Source organism: Dendrobium catenatum, unplaced genomic scaffold (genome assembly GCF_001605985.2).
Source record: "Dendrobium catenatum unplaced genomic scaffold, ASM160598v2 original_scaffold_193250, whole genome shotgun sequence".
Lineage (NCBI taxonomy): Eukaryota > Viridiplantae > Streptophyta > Magnoliopsida > Asparagales > Orchidaceae > Dendrobium > Dendrobium catenatum.
This window is the reverse complement of record NW_021511668.1, coordinates 125,890-147,101: the sequence shown is the minus strand read 5'-3', so window position 1 is coordinate 147,101 and position 21,212 is coordinate 125,890. Positions and strand designations below refer to the sequence as shown.

Sequence of the window (21,212 nt, the reverse complement as noted above, 5' to 3'; positions counted from 1 at the left end):
TTTTAATTTTTTTTCTGTTGTTTAATTGCATAAATTAAAATAACAAGATACTTAGTTTGAAATTTTTCTTTTTGCTGAAACCAAGAAGGGACAAAAATTTTTAAAAGAAAATCTTATAATAATTAATTAGGAACCTAAATATGATTCTAGTCATTAGCATAGCAACGACTGGCCTAAAACGGAAAACGGAAATAAAAAAATCAGCATAGTCATAGTGGTTTATTGCTTTTTTTTATTTTCATTTTTTTATGAATTATATATATAAATTTTAATTAAATTGTATATTTATAAATAAACAACTTGTCAAATAAATTCTAATTTAACTATTTATTTTTCTATTTTTAAGTTTTAATTTTTTGTTCAACCCCCAAATCGGGCTCAAACCCGATTTTGGGACCCGAACAGTTCATATCTAACATTTTTTTATTTTCAAAAACCATTTTTCTACGTTCCAGATGCAATTTTAACACTTTTGGAGTTCAATGAAGCTTCTATAATCCATTTCGAGCAATTTTAAATGTTTTGAAACTTAATTTTCCGTCATTTTCTACAGTTCCATCAATTTGAACTATTGTGACAAGCATTCTTGGACTTCTGGAGATTCGACCTCCGAAAAAATATGTCAACTGATATATCATCAAAAAATTATCTTGATTGGGCACGAATCTAAAGGAAAAATCAAGTTGGAAACTTCAAAATTAAATTGGAGACCATACGAACTCTAATTTCAGCAAACTTATAGTTAAACTGAACGTCTCAAAAATAGGAACCCAAAGACACCAAATTCGACTCAATCCGAGCCCAAATGAGTTCAAATCAAAGACCCGAATCATATTTGGAAGGTTCAAAACATAATTTGGATTATCAAACGGTTTCGAAACGTGACATGCTTATAGTCAAATCGAGCAGCTCGATGAGATGAATCCAACGAGTACAAGATCACTAAATTATAATATCAATAATACATTTGAATGCCCAGCAAATGATCCAAAATCAAGGGATTCAACATCGGCCGTCCATTCAAATCACTAATATCAAAATCTGCCATTTTATTTCAACGATAAGAACACACACAGAGCAAGGAAATTAGAAACATGTTTTAGATAATAATAAACCCATTCATCCAGCATTCACATGCATGCATGTATGCTTGCTTGTCTTATTCATTATTCATTAATAAACATAAAATAAATAACCCAGACTATTCATCACTCATAACCTCCATAATTTTCCCCATTTTCCTCGCCTTGTTCTGCTCTTTGCGTGAAACCCCCATTGTCCCATTAAGTGCTGTGGCGACGACAACTTTGCCGGCCGGCTGAGTATCCCAAATGCTTGGGCCAAACAATTCAACATGAGCGGAATTACCGGACCTGAGTAGTATGAGGATATATCTTCCTTCTGCTCCGTTAGTTCCGCTCTCCCATACGACCTGATCTTGATTGTCATAGATAATGAGGTTGCCGTTACTCTCAAGGGAGACGTAGCAGCCAGAACCTTTATTATCGGTGCCCGAAGACCATAAGATATTACGAACATACAGGAGGACGAGGTTGCAATCATATTGGATGGTAAAATAGTATAAATTATCTTTAATGAAACGTCCTGCATCGATGCGGTTACCGCTGAGCAAGTAGCTGGGGCTCTGGCCTGAGACAGGGGTGGCGAGAAGGAGTGCTGAGAGGGATGCGACGCAGAGGAGAAGGATCTTGATCATGGAGAAGAAAGCCATGGTTAATTAAGTAGAGAGTTTGCTTGCTTGGTTTTAATGGGTTGGGTGGGATTCTTTTTATAGTGGAGAGCTATGGGGAACAGCAAGGAAATTAGAAATAACTACATGATTTACTTTGTTAGACTCTAAATTTTGAAAATGAAATAAACAGATTAAAAGATGAAATCGATCCAATCAAATTCATGATTTTTGTCCACTCTCGTCTCGTCGGACAAATTATTATGTGCAGTTACTGGACGTTATCCAAAGGCGAATCAGGATTCGCCTCCAAACGTGATTGCACATAATAATTTTTCCGTCAGAATCATGTGATTGAGTTCTTCTTACACCTACCATCATCTCACAGATGTTCGTCTAAAAATACTAATGCTTCAATTATATGTAGGTTCAATTAAAAATATTCTCCTAATGTTAATGGCTTTGGTTTCTTTTGGGATGGCTTTCATATTATTTTTTTAAAACAGTTCTTTAATAAAAAATTAAAATTTTTAACAAAAAAAAAATTAAAAAGCATCTCAAATAAAATATTGTTGGAAAGTCCTGAGACATGTTATTTAAGGAGAAATGTAAACACATAATTTAATGGGATAAACAAATTCTATTTTTTGAATTTATTTTATTATTTATGAATGGAACTTCAAACTTTTAAAGAAAATTTAATAATAATTATCATTTTCTTAATTTCTATAATCATAAAAATGAAGAAATGTTGAAAGAAGAAGGGTCGTAGGGCTCTTTTTCTATTTATTTTTTTTTAGGGTCATAGGGCTTTTATGATTGAACGGATGTTTTTTTTAAATATTTAGGCTAATTAAGGCAAATTCATACACACTTCACATACACAAGACTCGAATTCAAGACCTCTTAGTTGATAGCCTAAATTCTCAATCAATAGACTAAGGTACTATTCACTATTCAGCAATGTTTATACTCTACATGTTCAAAAATTGGTGATATTTAATATCCTCAAGAAAAAATATTCAGTAAATAAATATCTAACAGTTAATTTTTTATTTGCAAAATAAATAGAAAATTATAAGTTATATTAATATTTTAAAACATATATTTATATCGAAAGTAGATATGGAATTGGTAATTTAAATATAAATTTAGTAAAAATTTAACTTTTAAAGTTTCACTACAACGAAAAAAAATCCTTTTTATTATGAGAGGTGACCTAAATAATAAAATTAATTACAAGATGATATGAAGATTTTTTATTTTTGAAATTAAAAAAAGAAAATTTAATTTTAATTATAAGTTCATTTTTTAATAATAACATAAATAAGATAACAAAATATAAATAAAATAAATTATGAGGGCTGATGTTTATTTTATGCAATGAATAAGATTCCCTCATTTACTAGCCATTTTGTTTTGTTTTCTATTGTAGTTTTTTGGTTGTTTAGAATCCTCAATCTCTTATGTTTGAGATTTTGGATTATATTTTGCTCTTTTTTTTATTACTTGTATTTTTTTTTTATCAATGATATGGGCCCTACCACAAAATTTCCCAAAAAAAAAAACAGTGTGAAGCAAAAGCAATAAAAGAATATTTGTCAACTTCTGCAAAAGTGATTGCATACAGTTTATTACAAATACTTTAAATTTAAAAAATATATTTTGCGTATAAGATTGTACGAATCAGATTTTTATGTGCACCCACCGCGGGTTGTTTTGGTGGTGAAGAACTAACTGGCCAAAGGCCAGGTATTCAGTTCGAATCCCTTGGCAATTCGTGACCGCCTTATGTGTTGGCCCGTGCTAATGGTATGGGTAGCATGCTAGGTCGACCGGGTTATCCCCTAACCGGGATGATCTGCTTTTTAAGATTTTTATGTGCAGTTTGGACACGCGGCATGTGATTGCTCCTGTGGCATAGTGGTGTATTGCCAATCACATAGCGCAAACCACTTCTTTTCGTCCTCCAAAGTAAAATTATAACATGCTATCATTAGACATTGAAATGAATCACGATACATCACCTCATTTTTTTTTCTATGCATCAATTCTGTGTATCGGTGACAAGGCACGCCATGATTCGCCTCTAGACAAGCCGATGACTATAGGTAATAATCTCTCTTTGGAGAGCAAAGATTTAAAATAAGCTTTCTCTGTACTTTTTATACCTATAGCAACAGTTAAAACACCAACTATTTAAATTTTCAAAACCGTTGCACATTCGTAGTATTTGTTATCGCTGCAAACAACTTTCATATTATTATATGTTCAATTAAAAATATTCCGCCGAATAATATTAGTGGCTTTGGCTTCGTTTGGGATGACTTTCATATTATTTTTTAAAGCAACTACTTAGTATAAAAATTAATTTTTTTAATTAAAAAAACTTATGTAAACAGCATAAAAAAAAGTCAATCTCAAATAAAATCTTGTTGGCAAGTCTTGAGATGCTATTTAAGGAGAAATGTAAACACATAATTTAATGGCATAAACAAATTCTATTTTTTTGAATTTATTTTATTATTTATGAAAGGAACTTCCACTTTTTACAGAAAATTTAATTATAATTATGATTGTCCCCACTCGCCTTAAGGTGGATCAGCCCATGGCTCTTCTAATTGAATGGATGCATTACTATTTACTATTCATCATGGTTTATGCTCTACCCGTTAAAATTTTGGTGATAATTAATATTATATATATATATATATATATATATAATTACTCTTCTATGAAAAAATATTGATATATGATCAAAAAAGTATCTTAATCAGACACGAATCTCGAGGCAAAAAATCAAGTTGGAAACTTCAAAAATTAAATCCGGGATCATTTGAACTTTGATTTAAGTAAACTTACGGTCGAATTGAGCGTCTTGGAAATATGAATCCAACAAGACCAAGTTTGACTCAATCCAAGCCCAAAGGGATCCAAATCAAAGCCCCAAAGCACATTTGGAAGGTTCAATCCCTAATTTGGATTACCAAACAATTTCCAAATATGGCATGCTTATAATCAAATCGAGCGGATCGATGAGAAGAATCCAACAAGCCCAAGATCACAGAATTCCAACATCATTAAGACAATCAAAAAGCCAAATAAATGATCCATGATCAAGGGATTCAACATCAGCCGTCCATTCAAACCACTCTCAACTTGCCACTCTTCCTTATTTATTGGTCATACCACTCTTAGAAAACTATAAATAAACATCTTAATTCTCATAAAGAGGGACCCAAAAGGAGAGGAAGAAGGACGCACAAGCAAGAAGAGAAGAGACTCATCCTCGACCACCGCCAGACTTTCAACCGGCAGCCTATCGACGTCGGAATTCTGCCCGGCCACTGACTGACGTCGGACTTCTACCTGACGGCAGACCTCCGCTCGTCATTAGATTTTTACCCGACGCCAGACTTTTGTCTGTCGCCAGACTTTCGTCAAACTTCTGCTGGATGTCAGACTTCCGCCCGTCACCAAATTTCTACCTGACGCCATACTTATGTTCATTGCCAGACTTTTCAGACTTTTATCAAATGCCGTACTTCTATCAATTAACAAACTTCTACCCAACATCGAATTTTCGCCCATCACCGGATTCCTACCTGACACCAGACTTCTGTCCGTCGCTAGATTCCTACCCTACACCAAACTTGTGCCAGTCACCGGACTTTCATCGAACTTCTACCCGACGTCGGAATTCTACCCAACGCCAGACTTCTGCACGCAATCGTCAGACAATCGTCAAACTTCTATCTGATACTGGACTTCTATCTATTGCTGGAATTATACCCGATGCCGTCCTTCCGACCTTCGTTGCCAAAAAAATATTATTTATGACCTTTGTCGCCCGCCGACTACGATCCTTCCAACCTCCGTCGCCAGCCGACTATGGTCTTTCCGACTTCCATCGCCCACCGACAATGACCCTTCTGACAAACAAACACATCAACAATGATTCTTCTTGTTTTCATCATGTAACACAATCTGTATGATGTATATTTGTTACATCTAGCCAAGGCTTTCCCCCTAATAAAGGGCCTCATTTGTAATCAACTGCAAATACTAGTTGATTCATGAAAACTATGTTAGGCCCCGTGATTTTTTCCTCTTTTTCAGGAATTCACATAAAAATATTGGGATCTCCTATAAATATTGCACCCTCTTTTTTCATGTGTGCGTGCTGGATCTTCGTATGAAGCTAAGACTTTAAACTTTAGATTTTTCTATGGTGCGAATGCTCCAGGACACAACAACTATCAATAAAAAAATAAAATACAGTTAATTTTTATTTGCAAAATTAATAAAAAATGAGAAATTATATTAATAATTTAAAGCATATATTTATATCGGAAGTAGATATGGAATTGGAAATTTAAATATAAGTTTAGTTAAAATTTAACTTTTAAAGTATCAAAGAAAAAAAAATCTTTTCTATTTTGAGTTTTGAAGCTCCCAACTAGTTTTTGCCTCGAGATTCGTGCCCGATTAAGATGATTTTGTAATGTCGTATCAAGAGGTGACCTAAATAATAAAATGAAATACAAGATGGTAGGAAGATTTTTTTATTTTTTGAAATTTAAAAATAAAAATTTAATTTTGTTGAAATTATAAGTTCATTTTTTAATACTAACATAGATAAGATAATAAAATATTAAAAAAACAAATTGTAAGGGCTGAAGTTTATTTTTTGCAATGAATAAGATTCCCTCGTTTAAAACGTGCGTAGGATAAAGCAATAAAAGAAAATTTTTTCAACTTCTGCAAAAAGTGATTACAATTACTTTTAATTTTAAAAATATATTATGAGTGTAAAATTGTACGAACTGTCGGATATTTATGTTCACTTTGGATAAGCTGCATGTGATCGCTCATGTGGCATCGTGGCGTATTGCCAATCACATAGCGCAAAAAATCTGATTTTTTTTTCGAAATTTAAAAGTGAAAATTTATCATTGTCGGCATTACAATTTCATATTTAGTAGAACCAAAAGATAAGTTGTTGCGTCTTGGAGTATTCCCAGCGGTAGAGAAATATTTAGTTTAACGTCTTAGCATTGTACGAAAATTCAGCACACAGTCAGATAAGTAAGAGGGTGTAACATTCATAAGAGACACCAGAGTTTTTACGTGGAAAAACCCTGAAAATGGGGAAAAACAACGGAGCCTGTCCCAGTTTGAATGAATCCACTAGTATTAGCAGTCGATTACAAATGAGAGCCTTCCTTGGGAGAAGGCCTTGGATTGATGTAACAAATGTACATCATATAGATTACATTACATGGTGGGAGTTACATATACATGTTTATTTGGTCGGAAGGACCGTACTCGGCAAGAGACCGGGGTCAAAAAGATTGTTGTCTTTTGATGAAGGTCGAAAGGACCATAGTAAGCGACGGAGGTCATAAAGACCGTAATCTGCAGGAGACCGGTGTCAGAAAGACCGTTGTCTGTTGATGGAGGTCGGAAGGACCATAGTAGGCGACGGAGGTCGGAAGGACCGTAGTAGGCAGGAGACATGGGTCAGAAAGACTGTTGTTAGTTGATGGAGGTCGGACGGACCGTAGTAGGCGACGAAGGCCTGAAGGACCGTAGTAGGCGAGGAACGCCTGAAGGACCGTAGTCGGTACGAGACTGGGGTCTGAAATACCGTTGTCTGGTGATGGAGGTCGGACGGACCGTAGTAGGCGACGAAGGCTTGAAGGACCGTAGTCGGTAGGAGACTGTGGTCTAAAAGACCGTTGTCTGGTGATGGAGGTCGGACGGACCGTAGTAAGCGACGAAAGCCTGAAGGACCGTAGTTGGTAGGAGACTGGGGTCTGAAAGACCGTTGTCTGGTGATGGAGGTCGGACGGACCGTAGTAGGCGACGAAGGCCTGAAAGACCGTAGTCGGCAGGATACCGAGGTCAGAAAGATCGTTGTAATAGGGTGGTACTCTAGTAGAACTCTAGGCGCCAGGTGGTGGCCCAGCAGAAGTCCAGACCTCAGGTGGTGTCCTGGTGGAGCATAAAGTCTCAAGTAGTGGTCCGGCGGAGCAACGGCGTTAGACCGTGGTTCGGCGGAGATGAGGGCCTCAAGTGGTGGTCCCGCGGAGCAACGGCGTGAGGTGGTGGTTCAGGGGAGGTGACAGCCTCAAGTGGTGGTCTGATGAAGGTGAGGGTCTCTAGCGAAGGTGAGGGCCTCTGGAGAAGGTGAAGGCCTCTGGCGAAGGTGAGGGCCTATGGAGAAGGTGAAGGCCTCTGGCGAAGATGAGGGCCTCTAGCGAAGGTGAGGGCCTCTAACAAAGGTGAGGGCCTCTAGAGAATGTGAGGGCCTCTGACGAAGGTGAGGGCCTCATGCAAAGGTGAGGGCCTCATGTGGTGGCTCGGCGAGGCTCTGGCGGTGGTCCGGCGAGGCTCAGAGGTGGTCCGGCGAGGCTCCTGCGGTGGTCGAGGAGGAGCATCTTCCTTCTCTTCTCTTCTTGCTTCGGTCCCCTCTTATGAGGAATGAAGGTCTATTTATAGTTTTTATGGAGTGGCATGGCTTGTAAATAGGTGAGAGATCAGGGGCAAATAGAGAGTGGTCGAATGGACGGCCGATATTGAATCCTACGATCGTGCACCGTTCGTTGGGCATTTGAAGGCCTAAGGGTGCGTTTGGGACGGCTGCAGCTGTCCGTAAAGTAGGTTGCAAAGTTATTGTATATAAAGTTACTTTCAGAAATTGCTGTACTTAAAACAATATATTTTGTTTGGGAAGTATAACTGTTAAGTTGCTGTGTTGCAGCTGTATGAGAATAAATTACCTTTATACCCTTACATATTGAGATGAAAATGTCAATTTTTTCAAAAAAAAAAAATAATACGCTAATAAATAACTATTCTAAATAAAAATTGTATTAATTTTTATTAAATATTTTATAACTATTAAATACCATAATATAATATTTTTTTTAAATTCCACCCAGTTCCTCCTGTCCCAATTCACATCCGCCACAACGAAGTTCACCTCCGTCCCCTTTGGTATCAGAAACCCACCAAGCGTCATGTCCTCTGTTACAGAGTGCGGCAACACGAAGTGCCCCAGCGGATGTCGACGCAGAGATTCCATAACCAAAGCTTTAAGATACGACATCCTCTGCAAGTCCTCTTCCTCAATGATCTCTACGTCATCGCTTTCCATCAAAGATTTGATCTCCGCCCATAACTTAGACTGCACGCTCTGGTTCTTCACGAGCTCTGCCATGGTCCATTCGAGCGCTGTCGTCATTGTGTCGATGCCACCAACGAGAAACTCGTGGCAGAGAACCACTATCTCATCATCCGTAAGTCCCCCGCCCTCCTTCGTTAGGAAGTTTGAGATCAAGAAGTGAGTCGACATAACAGTACTCAGGACCGGCGCTCTGAATCCGGTCCCGCCTCGCTCTAATCATCGGAAGGAAGATCTCTGCCTCCCTCTCCCTGCATCTTACTATATTCTCCCACCTACCTTTGTAACGGCCGGAAAAACAGCGAAGACATTGAATGATGTATTTTTAATTATTAACTTCATTAATTATTTTAAATAAATATATAATTATTTTTGCTCATAACCAATCATATTTTTTAACATTTAAACAATTTGCATTCACTATTTTTTATTAAATAAACCTATCTATCATAACAATTTGCATAGCAATGTTGACAATAATTTCATCAAATAATCATTCATTTTAATTGGCAATATAATATTATTAACATCCTGTGGCCATATAGCTCATGTGAGGCTTATTACTGATTTAATGATAATAAATCTTAAAGTGGTATCATCTAATGACTATCAAAATACTTATATAAGTAACACATATTGGCTAAACTATGAAAAGATCATGTATATTTCACTAAGCAAATGCTAAATCAAGATATTTCAATAAGATTAAAAAAAAAGATATTTCAATAAGAGAAAGTGTAGTCCAAGAAAATAGCTTATTTTGTGTTTAAGTATTTCTCACTTTTTTTTTCTCAAAAAAAAAAAAAGTATTTTGTTGTATAATTAAATTTATGACTATTATAGAATATCTGAAAGATAATGAAAACATAAATATGATCATAATAAAATTCATTGAAGTATTTTTCAAATAATAAGTAAATTTGCACAATATACCTAAATCAATAATTAAATTCTTATATTAATGAAGCAAAGTCATGCATTTTTATAAATTTAATAGTCCATTACTAACTTTTTTTTGGGGTCCTTTACTAACTTAACGAATCTTGGCATCATGAATTAGGGGTGTCAATAAATAATCTGACTTATCAACACAATTCAAATCTAACCCAAAAAAATAGGGTTTGGTTGAGTCGTTTAATAAACTGTTTGGGTTCAAGTCATGTATTCCGACTCGTTATTAAACCTTTCGGATTTGGTCTAACCCACCAACCAAATTTTGAACCAAAAATGCACCATTTAATATTTTTTTTCTTTAATTTTTTTTTAATTTATTGATATAATCTTCTTATTTTTAATTAATTAGCTTAAAAATTATAGTAAAAAGTTAATAAAAAGATTTTGTAATTAAAACAGGTTATGGTCCACCCATTTGACAATTAAAGTTAATTCAAGTTTCTAGCAGGTCAATTTCAGGTCCATCCCTTTGAGATGTTTATTGAACGGGTTAGATTCGAGTTGACCTGTTTCAACCTAATTCTAATAGATACTAATGCCCTTATGATTTATACTAAAAAATTTTGTACAAAAAAGTTTCAACCTGATTTCTAATAAAAATTTTTGTTCTAAAAAATTATTTTAAAGCTAATATATCTTTTTTTTCTCAATCTTTAATTTCATTCTAATGTATTTATATAGTGGTTATCTTACAATCACTTTGTATTAGATTGCATAATCTTCATAATAGTCGGTGATAGTTTTAATCACTAAAAAATTTGCTAAATTAAGTGTTCGTTTGTGATAACTTTTTTTTTCTATTTTTTAAAACAGATTTTTAGTACAAAAATTTTTGAACAAAAATACTTTAGCAAGAAAGATATCCCAAATGAAGCTTAAGCTTAGATATAGTACCCTTGCTAATAACAAAGGTGATGTTGAGCTTCCCTTTGAAGCAGAAGAGTGTGAGGGTATTCCTAACCCTAATTGAAGGATTTTGAGATTTATAGATGTTGTTGAATTTTAGAATTATGCTTAGGTGTTGATGTAAGCCATGAGGTAAGTTGAACCATGTAAATATTGAATCGCCTATTTTGCTTTGTAGCTAATTTTATTTTCATTGCACATTTTACTTACTAGTTATGCTTTCATATATAGTCGTATGGTGATTTAATTGATTAAATTCTTATGCTAAAATGGTTGAGCAAATTCAATCATTGCACTTATCAGATCATATATTTATTATGTAGATGCTTATAATTAGTGCTTAAAATTAATCACATAAACTAATATCATATTCATCTTTAATAATTATATTTATAATTTAATCTCTCATTATTATCTTGATCATTCTTTCAACATCATTGCTTAATGTTGTTATTGCATTTGTATAATTTATATTGATCACTCATTAGCGAAGATATTCCCCTAATTTGTATTTCATTTACAAGTTCAAATCCTCATTCACAATCAAGGTAGAGTGTCCCTTTGCCTTTGTTATAAACAGGGGGATTACTTTTAAGCCTAAACTAAACAAACTTTTTAGGGATCATCTTGTCTTATTATGATTCAATATTTTGATGGACACTAAGATTTCGTTTGGGAATATTTTTTAATGCTTTCTAAAGCATTTTCTAGCATAAAATTTTTTCATTTAAAAAAAAAAAATTTTGTACTAAAAATTTACTTCAGAAAACAATAAAAAAACTATCACAAACGAAGCCTGAAGTTTTCACCAACTAGTATTAGGAATCTAAATGTAAAACTATTACTAAATACCTACAATGAAAATACACTTTAGTGAAACCATACGCCAAATATTATCATATGAATTAAAGGTATATTTCATTATTAATCCCTACTATAGCATTTAACATATTCAACCACAATTCCATTAGAGATAACGGACTCCGTAATCTACTTATTCCACATAATTATTATTGGTCTCTTATAAACAAATATATACGCTTAGAAATATCTTACTATCAATAATAAAATATGCAGAAGTTATAATAAGGTTGCTGAATAAATAACCTAATAGCCAAATATAAAAGATAAATAATATAAAATGTGAGAAGTTCGCCCGTGAGCGAACACATCTGCGATTGTATACTTTATATAAGAGACCGGCTAGATTTATACAAACAACAATAGCCCGTCTTTCAGTCCATGAACTATAATGCAATTGTGATTGAACAAAGCCAATTGTAATAGGAATTAATGAAATGAAAACAAAGCCATCTGCAGATTGAAGGTGATTCTTTGAATAGCCGAGGTGATGAAAATGACTTGGTTGAGCCTACAGATGATTTGTTTAGTTTGAAGGTGATTCATACCAAAGATGATGATTCCAATTTCCAAACTTGGTGGTGGGAAATATAGTAGGCGGAAAAACAAAAATAAAGCTAAAAAAATATATTTTTTTTATTGCAATTACTTGTTTATTTTGTTGCTGATCATGTTGCTGCTTGTCTAGCATTGGTTCATTTCTTCTGGCTTTTCTTCTCAAGGCTTGTTTATTGATTGCTCGTGCCTAGCTTTATGTTACACTTGATTGTATCATATTGCTCTTCATTTGTGATCGTCATGAACTTATTTTTAATTATTCGCTTATTTTATTAGATTAGAACAATTGCTCTTACGTTTATCTTAATTGATGTATTTATTGTGAACTTTTTTCTATTCTGTGCATGTAATCCATTTTTAAATTAACTCGTAAGCCCCTTTTATGGACTTTATCAAAAAAAAAAGTGCTACTCTCCTAATTTTACGTCCTTAATTATTTTTCAAAATTAGAAGAATTTACAATATAAAATTTTCATAATTTCAAAAATGTGTATATCTACTTATGAATGTCAGTTTCCATTAATAATATTAAAGAATCTTGTTGCTGTTAGTTTCAGAGCTCTTACACATCTCAATCAACCAAGCAATATCAACCACAACAATTTACTCTCTGGGATAAAGTTATCCTCAAACCAATTACAGAAACAGAAGCTCATCTTATGGTGAAATACCTCTAAAGGGGACATAGCCTACTATTGCTTGCGTTACATTTTCTTAAAATTTTCACAGAATATTCATATAATTTTACACTTGTAAATAAAATAATTACGCAGAACTTCAAAAATATCTTCAAGCGCTACGGTAACTGCTTCCCAAATTTACACAAACGTACCGAACCTGACAGACAAAGCTTTAGCTGTGACGAATCACCATTTCATCAACGGTGCAGCAGAAAAGATAGCAAGGAGGAGGACCACGACCATTATCTGCGTTCAAAGGTCGTAAGAGATGAGAAAGTTTTTTTTTTTTTTTTTTTGGGACATTTAGGCCATTTAAGTCAAACTCACACACACAACGCATACACAGAGACTCAAACCTTAGACCTCTTAATTGGAAGCCTTAGCTCTCAACCAATAGGCCAAGGAGAGTTGTGTAAGAGATGAGAAAGTGACTTGAAGATATTAGAAACATCACAACAATAGAGTAGCACTATTTGCAAGGGCTCACCAATACAGAACTGTACATTGCCCGCTTTCTCACCACATAAAGTCCCCTGGAAGAGACAAACAATGGACTATAGATTACAACACCAGAGAGAAGAAAAATAATAAATAAATAAAAGGTTGATTATGGCCTTATGGGTGCTAACCTCTTATTTAGTAAGCCAGTTGATACGCATGCTTTCTTTATAGCATCCACACGCTTGCGAGTGAGGATAGCATTAGGATCCTTCTCATCAATCTGTATATTATTACCAAATCAAAGTACTTTTCAGCTATCTATGAGTTGATGAAGATGATAATAGCAATGCTAAACTTAAAATTTGTATTTTAAGTTTCCCTTGGGCTGAAAGAGGGCAACAAGGGAACAAAAAAGCTGCATAACTAAGTTTGACTGAAGAGACTTTGTTACTTATAGTAAGTGCGATTATTGAGATACCTTCACAATTCCATTGAATATGATAATCAGATGTGTATAGATAGAGGATCACTTCAAAATATTTAGAAAAATGTTAAGACATTCTTTAAATATCATTATAAAGTTCTGCATATGTATAATAGTAATTTACCTTCGTCTCGAGCAAGGAAGAGAAATCATAAAATGCACCATAAACATCTGCCATCGATCTCGTTTGGTCACTGATTCTAGCAGTAAGCCCTACAAAAAGGCATATTCAGTCGTAAAATTGCATTTCCACTAAAGCAGAGAAATCTTATGGAATCCTTAAAAAGAATAGTTAACTTGATAACCTAGTTTTTGTGGGGCCAACAATAAAAAATTAAATACAACAAGTATTAATACTAAACAAAGCCCTTCAACTGAAGTATGACGAAAAATTTTCTTCAAACAAAATCATTTAATCTATTTATAAGCATAAAACCATTCTTCATATGACAACAAATATTTTTCATATGATAAAGGTACGATCATAAATCAAAACAAAAACCAATATGTTAGACAGCCTTTCACCTGTTTAATTGAGGTGGGGCCTAGCAGTCCATCAGCAATTAAGGCCAGCAATTAAGAGAAAATTAAAGAGGATTAAGGAGGGAAGTTCAAATTAGGAGAGCTGTTTGACATTAATTATATTTTATATGCTTTAAATATATTGTTTAACCTAGGGTTAGATTTTATGGAATATAATATTTGCTGAAATTTGGGTGTTCTTAGATAGTTTTGGGCTCTAGCCGCCGGCTAGAGAATTGGGAGAGCTAGATCCTCCTCTCCAATTGAGGATTCATTGTATCTTGTTTTCTTTTTCTCCATTTCATCAATTGCAAAGAGTTTTCGTCTATTATTTCACTTAAATTTGTCTCGGAGATTGGGTTTAGGGTGCTGCAATACAAATTCAGCCAAGGGGGAATTGATTTCTGCAGTTATTTCCTATCAAATTGGTATCAGAGCAATTTCCTAGGCGGAAATAGAAGTCTCATCACTGATTTCGGTTGTGTTTTCTCTCTGATCTTGTTTTTTTTTCTGTTTGAAGACCAGAATTGTTGTTCTTTTTTGTTGTTTTTGCTATTTGGTGCCTAGATCCGAGTATCCGTGGCAGTGAAAAAGGTAGAAGTAAGTGTTGGAGGGGTAGATCGAACAATTGAAATCTGAATTTTCACATCTTCAAACTCATGTTTTAGATTTCAAAAGTCAAATTTCATCCGTCCACAAGAAGATCGGTGTGAAACTTTCCAACTTGGAGGAGTCTTGAAGAAGTTGCTCGAGGGCCAAACTAAAACGGCGTCATCAGAGGCCACGGAAGATGCTTATTGCTAAGGAAGAGAGAAAAACCCTAATCTGATAAGATGAAGGGAAGATCAGGAAGCGGAGATTAAGGGATAAGAATGCTTGTCCTAAAACATATTCCGAGGGAGGAGTCAGGTAAAGGGTACGAAGAGAGGCGTGAATGGGTTGGGCATGAGCGGAGGAGTATTGAATTTGAAAAGAGATGGGTCGAATTTGAAAGGCAATGACTTGATTATGATCGAAGGGGTGCCAAATTTGAGAGGGGGCTGAAAATGATCGAAGGGATGCTGAATTTGAAGGGAGAATATGATGTTGAACTATGATGCTTGCAAATGATTTTATTAAGAAATTGCACAAATCCTTGATTAGAGAAATAACAAAGGAACTTATTTGCAAATAAAACGATGAATCACAACATATGAGTGGTTACTGTTGCTTAGGCCAAGTTTCATACCAAGAGATTTTAGCCATCAAAATATCGAAGAAAAAAAAACAATATTATGCAAAGTAGTAGCTTTCAACGAAAACCCCTAATATAACAATAAGATGTAGAAAGCGAAGAAGTGCACTCAATTCCCTACGTTTACTAAGCTCGGCAGATTCAGGCGAACGCGACCTTCATGACTACAATCAAGTCACAAGAAAGAATTAGACTCAAGAGAAAAGGAAAATTAGAAAACCTTTGTCAAGGGCCGGGTGCGATCCTCCACTCGACGATCTCAAGTTGTTCTTCAATAGCTTCAACTAGGGTGTCCAAGATACGTTCTATGTAATCCTCCACCGTATGGATGATCCTCGGGTTGACGTTGAAAAAGGTTGAATGGAGAATGTGCATGAATCCGTGTTCATCGTAGGCAATGCCGTAATCCGTCTCTGGGTCAGCCATCCATGCGAGAAGTCGTTGTTTTGAATTTGGGATGTGTTGGACGGCAAGGGCAAGCTTTGCCGAGGATACTATGGTGACGGGGAGCCGGTGGGAACTAGTAGACAGCAAACTTCTCTCTTAATGAAGCCCTTGGAAGCTTTCAGGTTTGTGGGCTCCGAAAATTCGGCCCCGGCCTCCGCCCGCTTTTCTTTTTATTCGGCGAGGGAGTTTTAACTGAATAAGTTCCAAGGTAAATTTTGGAAGGCAGATGGGTTTGTAGATAAGACACTTATTGTACAGAGGTCAACAAGGTTGAAGGCAAACTAAGTGGTATGTGCAGGAAATTCTGGAAGCAACTTGGAGAGCAGGAAAATTATGAATCGGGTCAGCTTTAGGAGGATTTTGGAGAGATAAAACCCAGCAAAACGGCTAGGGAAGGGGCGGCTAGATTGTGGCCAAGTTTTGGAATTATTTCCAATTCGGGAGGATGAAATTTGTGAACAGAAATTGACGTGGATTCTTGGGGAATTGGCTCCGAGAAAGACTTTAAATTGTTTCCAAGAAAAGGAGGTAGCATTAGGAAACTAATTTAATTCAAATTCCAGGAGGGGGGCCGGCGGCTTACAGAGGGAGGAAGGGATTTAATGTGGTAATGAATGCTTACTTAAGTAATAAATCAAGATTGGAAAGAAATATCTCATCCTCTCTTAATTTAAAATTTAAATAAGAATTGATTTAATAGATTTCCTAAAATAAGATTTATAATTTAAGTAACTATTTGAAATTCAAATTGATTTGAATTTATTCAAATAAGAGTTACCAAATTAATAAAATCTAATTTAGGAAAGAAGTGATAGCAAGTGGGGGAAGGAGGGAGGGGCCAAGGAGAGGTCGGCAGTGGGGGTTAGCCGTGGGTGGGGCGGCGGGTTAGGTATCGACGTCGGGTGGATGTGGAGTTTTAAATGGCCAACGGCTTAAGGGTTCGAGAAAGGAGTAGTGCCGACGGTGGAGATTGGAGGAGGAAGAGGAAGAGATAAGAAGTAGAACCACGAACTCGACTTTTCTAGGTTGGTGGGTGATTCACAATTCCTCCCTCTCCTAGGGATCTTTCTCCATGACTCTCAAGCTCTAATAAGAAAACAAGTGCAGAAATTTTTTTGGTAATTCTTCATTAACCTCAAAAGAGAACAAGGAGGGCTATATAAAGCCTCATACAAAAGACTCAAAGACAAAAGACAGCAATGCCCCTCGGGCTTACATACGAGAACCCATAATAAAAGGGTACAACGGGAAACTAAATAAAGCAAATAAAATACAACATAAATAAGAAAAATACATAGAATAAATAAAAAAATATAATGACTCAATTGTGGTCGTAGATCGGCGGCCACGTCTCTGATAAACCTTCCATGATCTGATGTCCCTGTCAGAATGTGAGATTGTGATGAAAGGTCTAGGTACGAGCAAAGAAGGGATGATTGACACAATTGGGGGGAACCACCCCCTTGGGGAATGGAAATTTTTGGAGGAAACAAGAATGACGGAGGAGATCTAAGGGTGAAGAAGCTGAAGATGCCTGTTATTGAGAGAGATGATGCACATTGGTGGATCTACAAGATAGAAAGATACTTTATCATCAATAAATTGACGGAGTAAAGACTGCCGGCAGTGGAATGTGCTTGAAGGGAAAAGCTCTAGCATGATACCAGTGGATGGATACGAGGCCACCCATACGAACCTGATTCAATTGCAACCAATTTCAGCCAAGGGGGAATTGATTTCTACAGTTATTTCCTATCACAATCATGCCAAACCTATTTTGGGATGGCATGAATATTGGAGTGAGCTTACCTCAACTATCCAATATATGCTTAAATAAGGTGCCAAAATTATCTTCATTAAAATGCCTATAAATACTTCCCAAAAGAGTAAGGTAAGATGTTTTCATTTTGGTACATTCTACTTCCTTTCTCTCTATTTCACTCCAGAAGGGATGCTCTCAATTTGGACTCATCTTTTATTCACCTTCAAGCTCAAGTAAAACTTGAGAGTCAGAGGGCTTACTCGGGATAGTATTTTGCTCTTTTGTTTTAGATGATTGGGTGCTTGACAACATGTGGAGTTTTGGAAGATCCAACAAATTAAACTCCACCAATATTGGTCGCCATGTTAGGCACAAAAAAGTTTGGCTCCTCATGTGGAAAGGCCATCCCATTATCATCGATTGACATCACTCAAAAAATCAGTGCATCTCCATGGAAAGGATCTGCCAACTTTATAATTCAGTAGCGGTTGCTCCTTTGCAATTACCAAAAATTATTAACCTTAAAGAACCCATGCACCTTCCACCAAGTACCGGAGGAAACTAAGAATGCTCCCTTCCTATGCGGAAGTAGGAGGTGCATTCCAGTAAAAGTGGCATGTGTTTCAACCTAATCCATCATTAATAATTAGATGGAAATGAAGAAACAGTAACATCAACAGCTCCTCATCTAGCTTTATTGCCTACACCTTTCTTCTTGCAGCTTCATTGTTTACTCCTCAATCAACATTATCAACACCTCTCATGGGGCTTTGACACTTGCTCCTCATATCGCAACATTGAATGCACCTCTTCATATAATTTCTCCACTGACTCTGTAATCAAACATGTCACCTACACCTCTTCATACAACCTTGTCACCAATCAAGCCCATCCCCTGCACACAGAGGCGAAGAAAGGATTTTTTTTTTATGTGGGGCACATTATGAATACTAAAAAAACCCTCAGCCATTTTTATCCAGGCTTGGGATCGGCCTCGGCGATTTTTTTTTCGTTAGACTGTTATACTAAAAAATAAAGTATATAATAAAAAAACTTACAATCAAGAGCACATGGATCGACATATGCAACTAAGTAGTTATCTCATCAAACATATTATAAAGCTCTTGAAGTTGCATATCTATAACTGAATAAAATAACTCAATTTTAACTTATCTGAATTGAAAACTGAGATCCTCTTCTCGACAATGTATAAAATTATAGTTTATTAAATTTCTTTCTCTAAAATTTCTATCAAAAGAGATTTTGAAGATAGCGGCGGTTTAATAGCTTGATGGGAATAGCTCTTAATTTTTTCTTATATACAAAAAACTTAAAAAAAATATTACCCAAAAAATAAAAAAATAACGGGCCAATGGGGGCACCTGCCCCCACCCTAGCTCCGCCCTTGCATGCACATCAATCAGCCACATCGCCCAAACCTCTTCATGTGGCTTTATTCCCCATTCTTAATTAGAATAGTCAACTACACCATTCAAACAGTCTTTATCAAACAACAAAAGTGTCATAGCTTCAATTGTTACTCCAAGTCGACAATGATGGCATGTGATTCAGGCTACTCCACCATACACTAGATGGCATCAAAGTAACAACATCATCGCCCACTCCTCGTCCTACTTAATGGCCTACACCTCTATTTTGCAGATTAATCGAGTAGGCAATATCAACATCTCTACATGCAACCTCCACGCTCACTCCCCAGATGACCATAATGCATACACCTCTTCATAAAACCTCTCAACCCACTCAGCTAGTCAGCCGACCACATTGTCTGCACCTTTACACACAACTTCATCGTTTTCTCTACGATCGGATACAATGCATGCATCCCCTCTGTGATGCCCCAGAATCAAATAGTGAAAGGATTCGTCTGACATTCTGATCGAACTCCATTCCAGTTGCCTTGCTCGGACCTGAAAATTTTAACCACATATAATGAGCTTACAAAGCCCAGCAGGTCACCAAAGCCTACATACAAATCAGAGAGGAACAGTAAGGGAACGAGGTCTCACACCCTCCATGCAACTTTGTTACCCGCTTCGATGACAAGAACCTCTTCGTGTAGTTTTATTATCAACTCCTTACTTCTTAGCAGCCACATCATTTGCAACTTCCTCTAATAATATCGACGCATGTTGTCTTAATAATATGCCCATTAACTAATTCATGGAACGATATCACTACATATAAGACATAATCACCCCATCAAGGGTATCACCTAAAAGCATTTAAGTATTGTTGATAAGACATTCACCAATACCAAAACTCTAAAATAGGAGAAAATATAGCACAAGAACTCCATCACCAGAATCATTTCCTAAAGGGATGCTCTTCAAAGTTCTAAGAGAGTTTGGGGTCACCAAGATATTAGCCTAGACTACCACCAAAGTAAACTTACTAATTACATACAAACAAAGGTTTGTGATCAATGAGGCATTAACCAAAGCCATTACACCAAGCAAACATCAAAATAGGGGGGAACTAGTATGGCCTTTAAAATAGACCATGATTAATCTCAACCATTAGATCATAGACATTTCATCTTTGTTAAATTGATCCTAGCACAATGAGAGTCAAATAGGAAGATGGTCCTCCAAGCTCCCATGCACTCAATCACATCAAGATTCATGTTGAACCATTAATCAACCTTGATCAAGCACATCAAGAGTCTTGCATAAATTTGACCATCTAATTTAGATCACCATCTGTATCAATCTAGGAGGCATCAATACAAATTCAGTCTCTTATTCAAATCTCCATCATGATTAATCGCTTATTCTTAAGACCTTCATTGATCATTCCATTATCACTAAGGACATAATAGTTAGATACAAATCTCAAAGGTGATGTAGTTTGGTTTTCTATCCTTAGATCAATCGAAGGTGACCTGATTTATCTATCCATTGTCTGCTTCTCCAAAAAACTAAAACACTTATCCAAATGCTTATAAAAATTCTCTAAGGATTAAAGTAAGGGGCTCTAATTCTAACTTTCCCTCTCTCATCCTCTCTTATCATTCTTCGGGTGAAACTCTCTTGAGTTAATGTTAGTTGTTATTCACCTTCAAACTCAATCAGTAACTTTAGCAACTAAGGGTTTTCCCAAGAACAAGACCCTTAATTCAACTGATTATAAGCAGGCGCGCATAGTCTATCACCATTGAAGATTGTTTCCAGCATGCAAAATGTTATATATGAAAATATAATGTCGATCTACCAATTTTTATAATTATGCTAACTCGTGCATTACATGAAAAATGAAGTAAAATAATAGGGTTTCATTAGAAAATATTTCTCAATTCCTTAGCTTTGAAAAAATTTGGTATATCATAATTTTGATTTGTAAGGGCAACTTGCGAAAGAAAATGAAGTACAATGCATGCTGCTCTAAAATATGTGGGCAACACACCATTGTAGATTAACTTATTCATTTCTATTAGAGCATCGATATATATATATATATATAT

At 35.7% G+C, this 21,212-nt stretch overlaps 2 protein-coding genes and 1 pseudogene across 2 annotated transcripts in view; all 3 read right to left on the bottom strand.

Moving 5' to 3' along the window:
- Nucleotides 1-1,025: 1,025 nt before the first annotated feature.
- LOC110113712 (mannose-specific lectin-like) lies at nt 1,026-1,801 on the bottom strand. Its single transcript, XM_020846392.2, has one exon. The coding sequence runs from the start codon at nt 1,730-1,732 to the stop codon at nt 1,202-1,204; it is 531 nt and encodes a 176-aa protein (XP_020702051.1). The 5' UTR covers nt 1,733-1,801; the 3' UTR covers nt 1,026-1,201.
- A 6,741-nt stretch (nt 1,802-8,542) lies between these two features.
- Nucleotides 8,543-9,173, bottom strand: LOC110113709 (annotated as a pseudogene).
- Nucleotides 9,174-12,729: 3,556 nt separating this feature from the next.
- Nucleotides 12,730-21,212, bottom strand: part of LOC110113711 (squalene synthase) — a gene marked incomplete in the record, with an annotated part of 55,841 nt that continues 47,358 nt past the window's right edge. The window contains 4 exon segments of the mRNA XM_020846391.2: nt 12,730-13,084; nt 13,326-13,371; nt 13,468-13,559; nt 13,888-13,976. Of these exon segments, the coding sequence (XP_020702050.1) occupies nt 13,025-13,084; nt 13,326-13,371; nt 13,468-13,559; nt 13,888-13,976 (287 nt within the window).

Bases quoted from the DNA above. Each gene is read 5' to 3' on its own strand.
- LOC110113712 (XM_020846392.2), bottom strand. From the start codon at position 1,732: ATGGCTTTCTTCTCCATGATCAAGATCCTTCTCCTCTGCGTCGCATCC.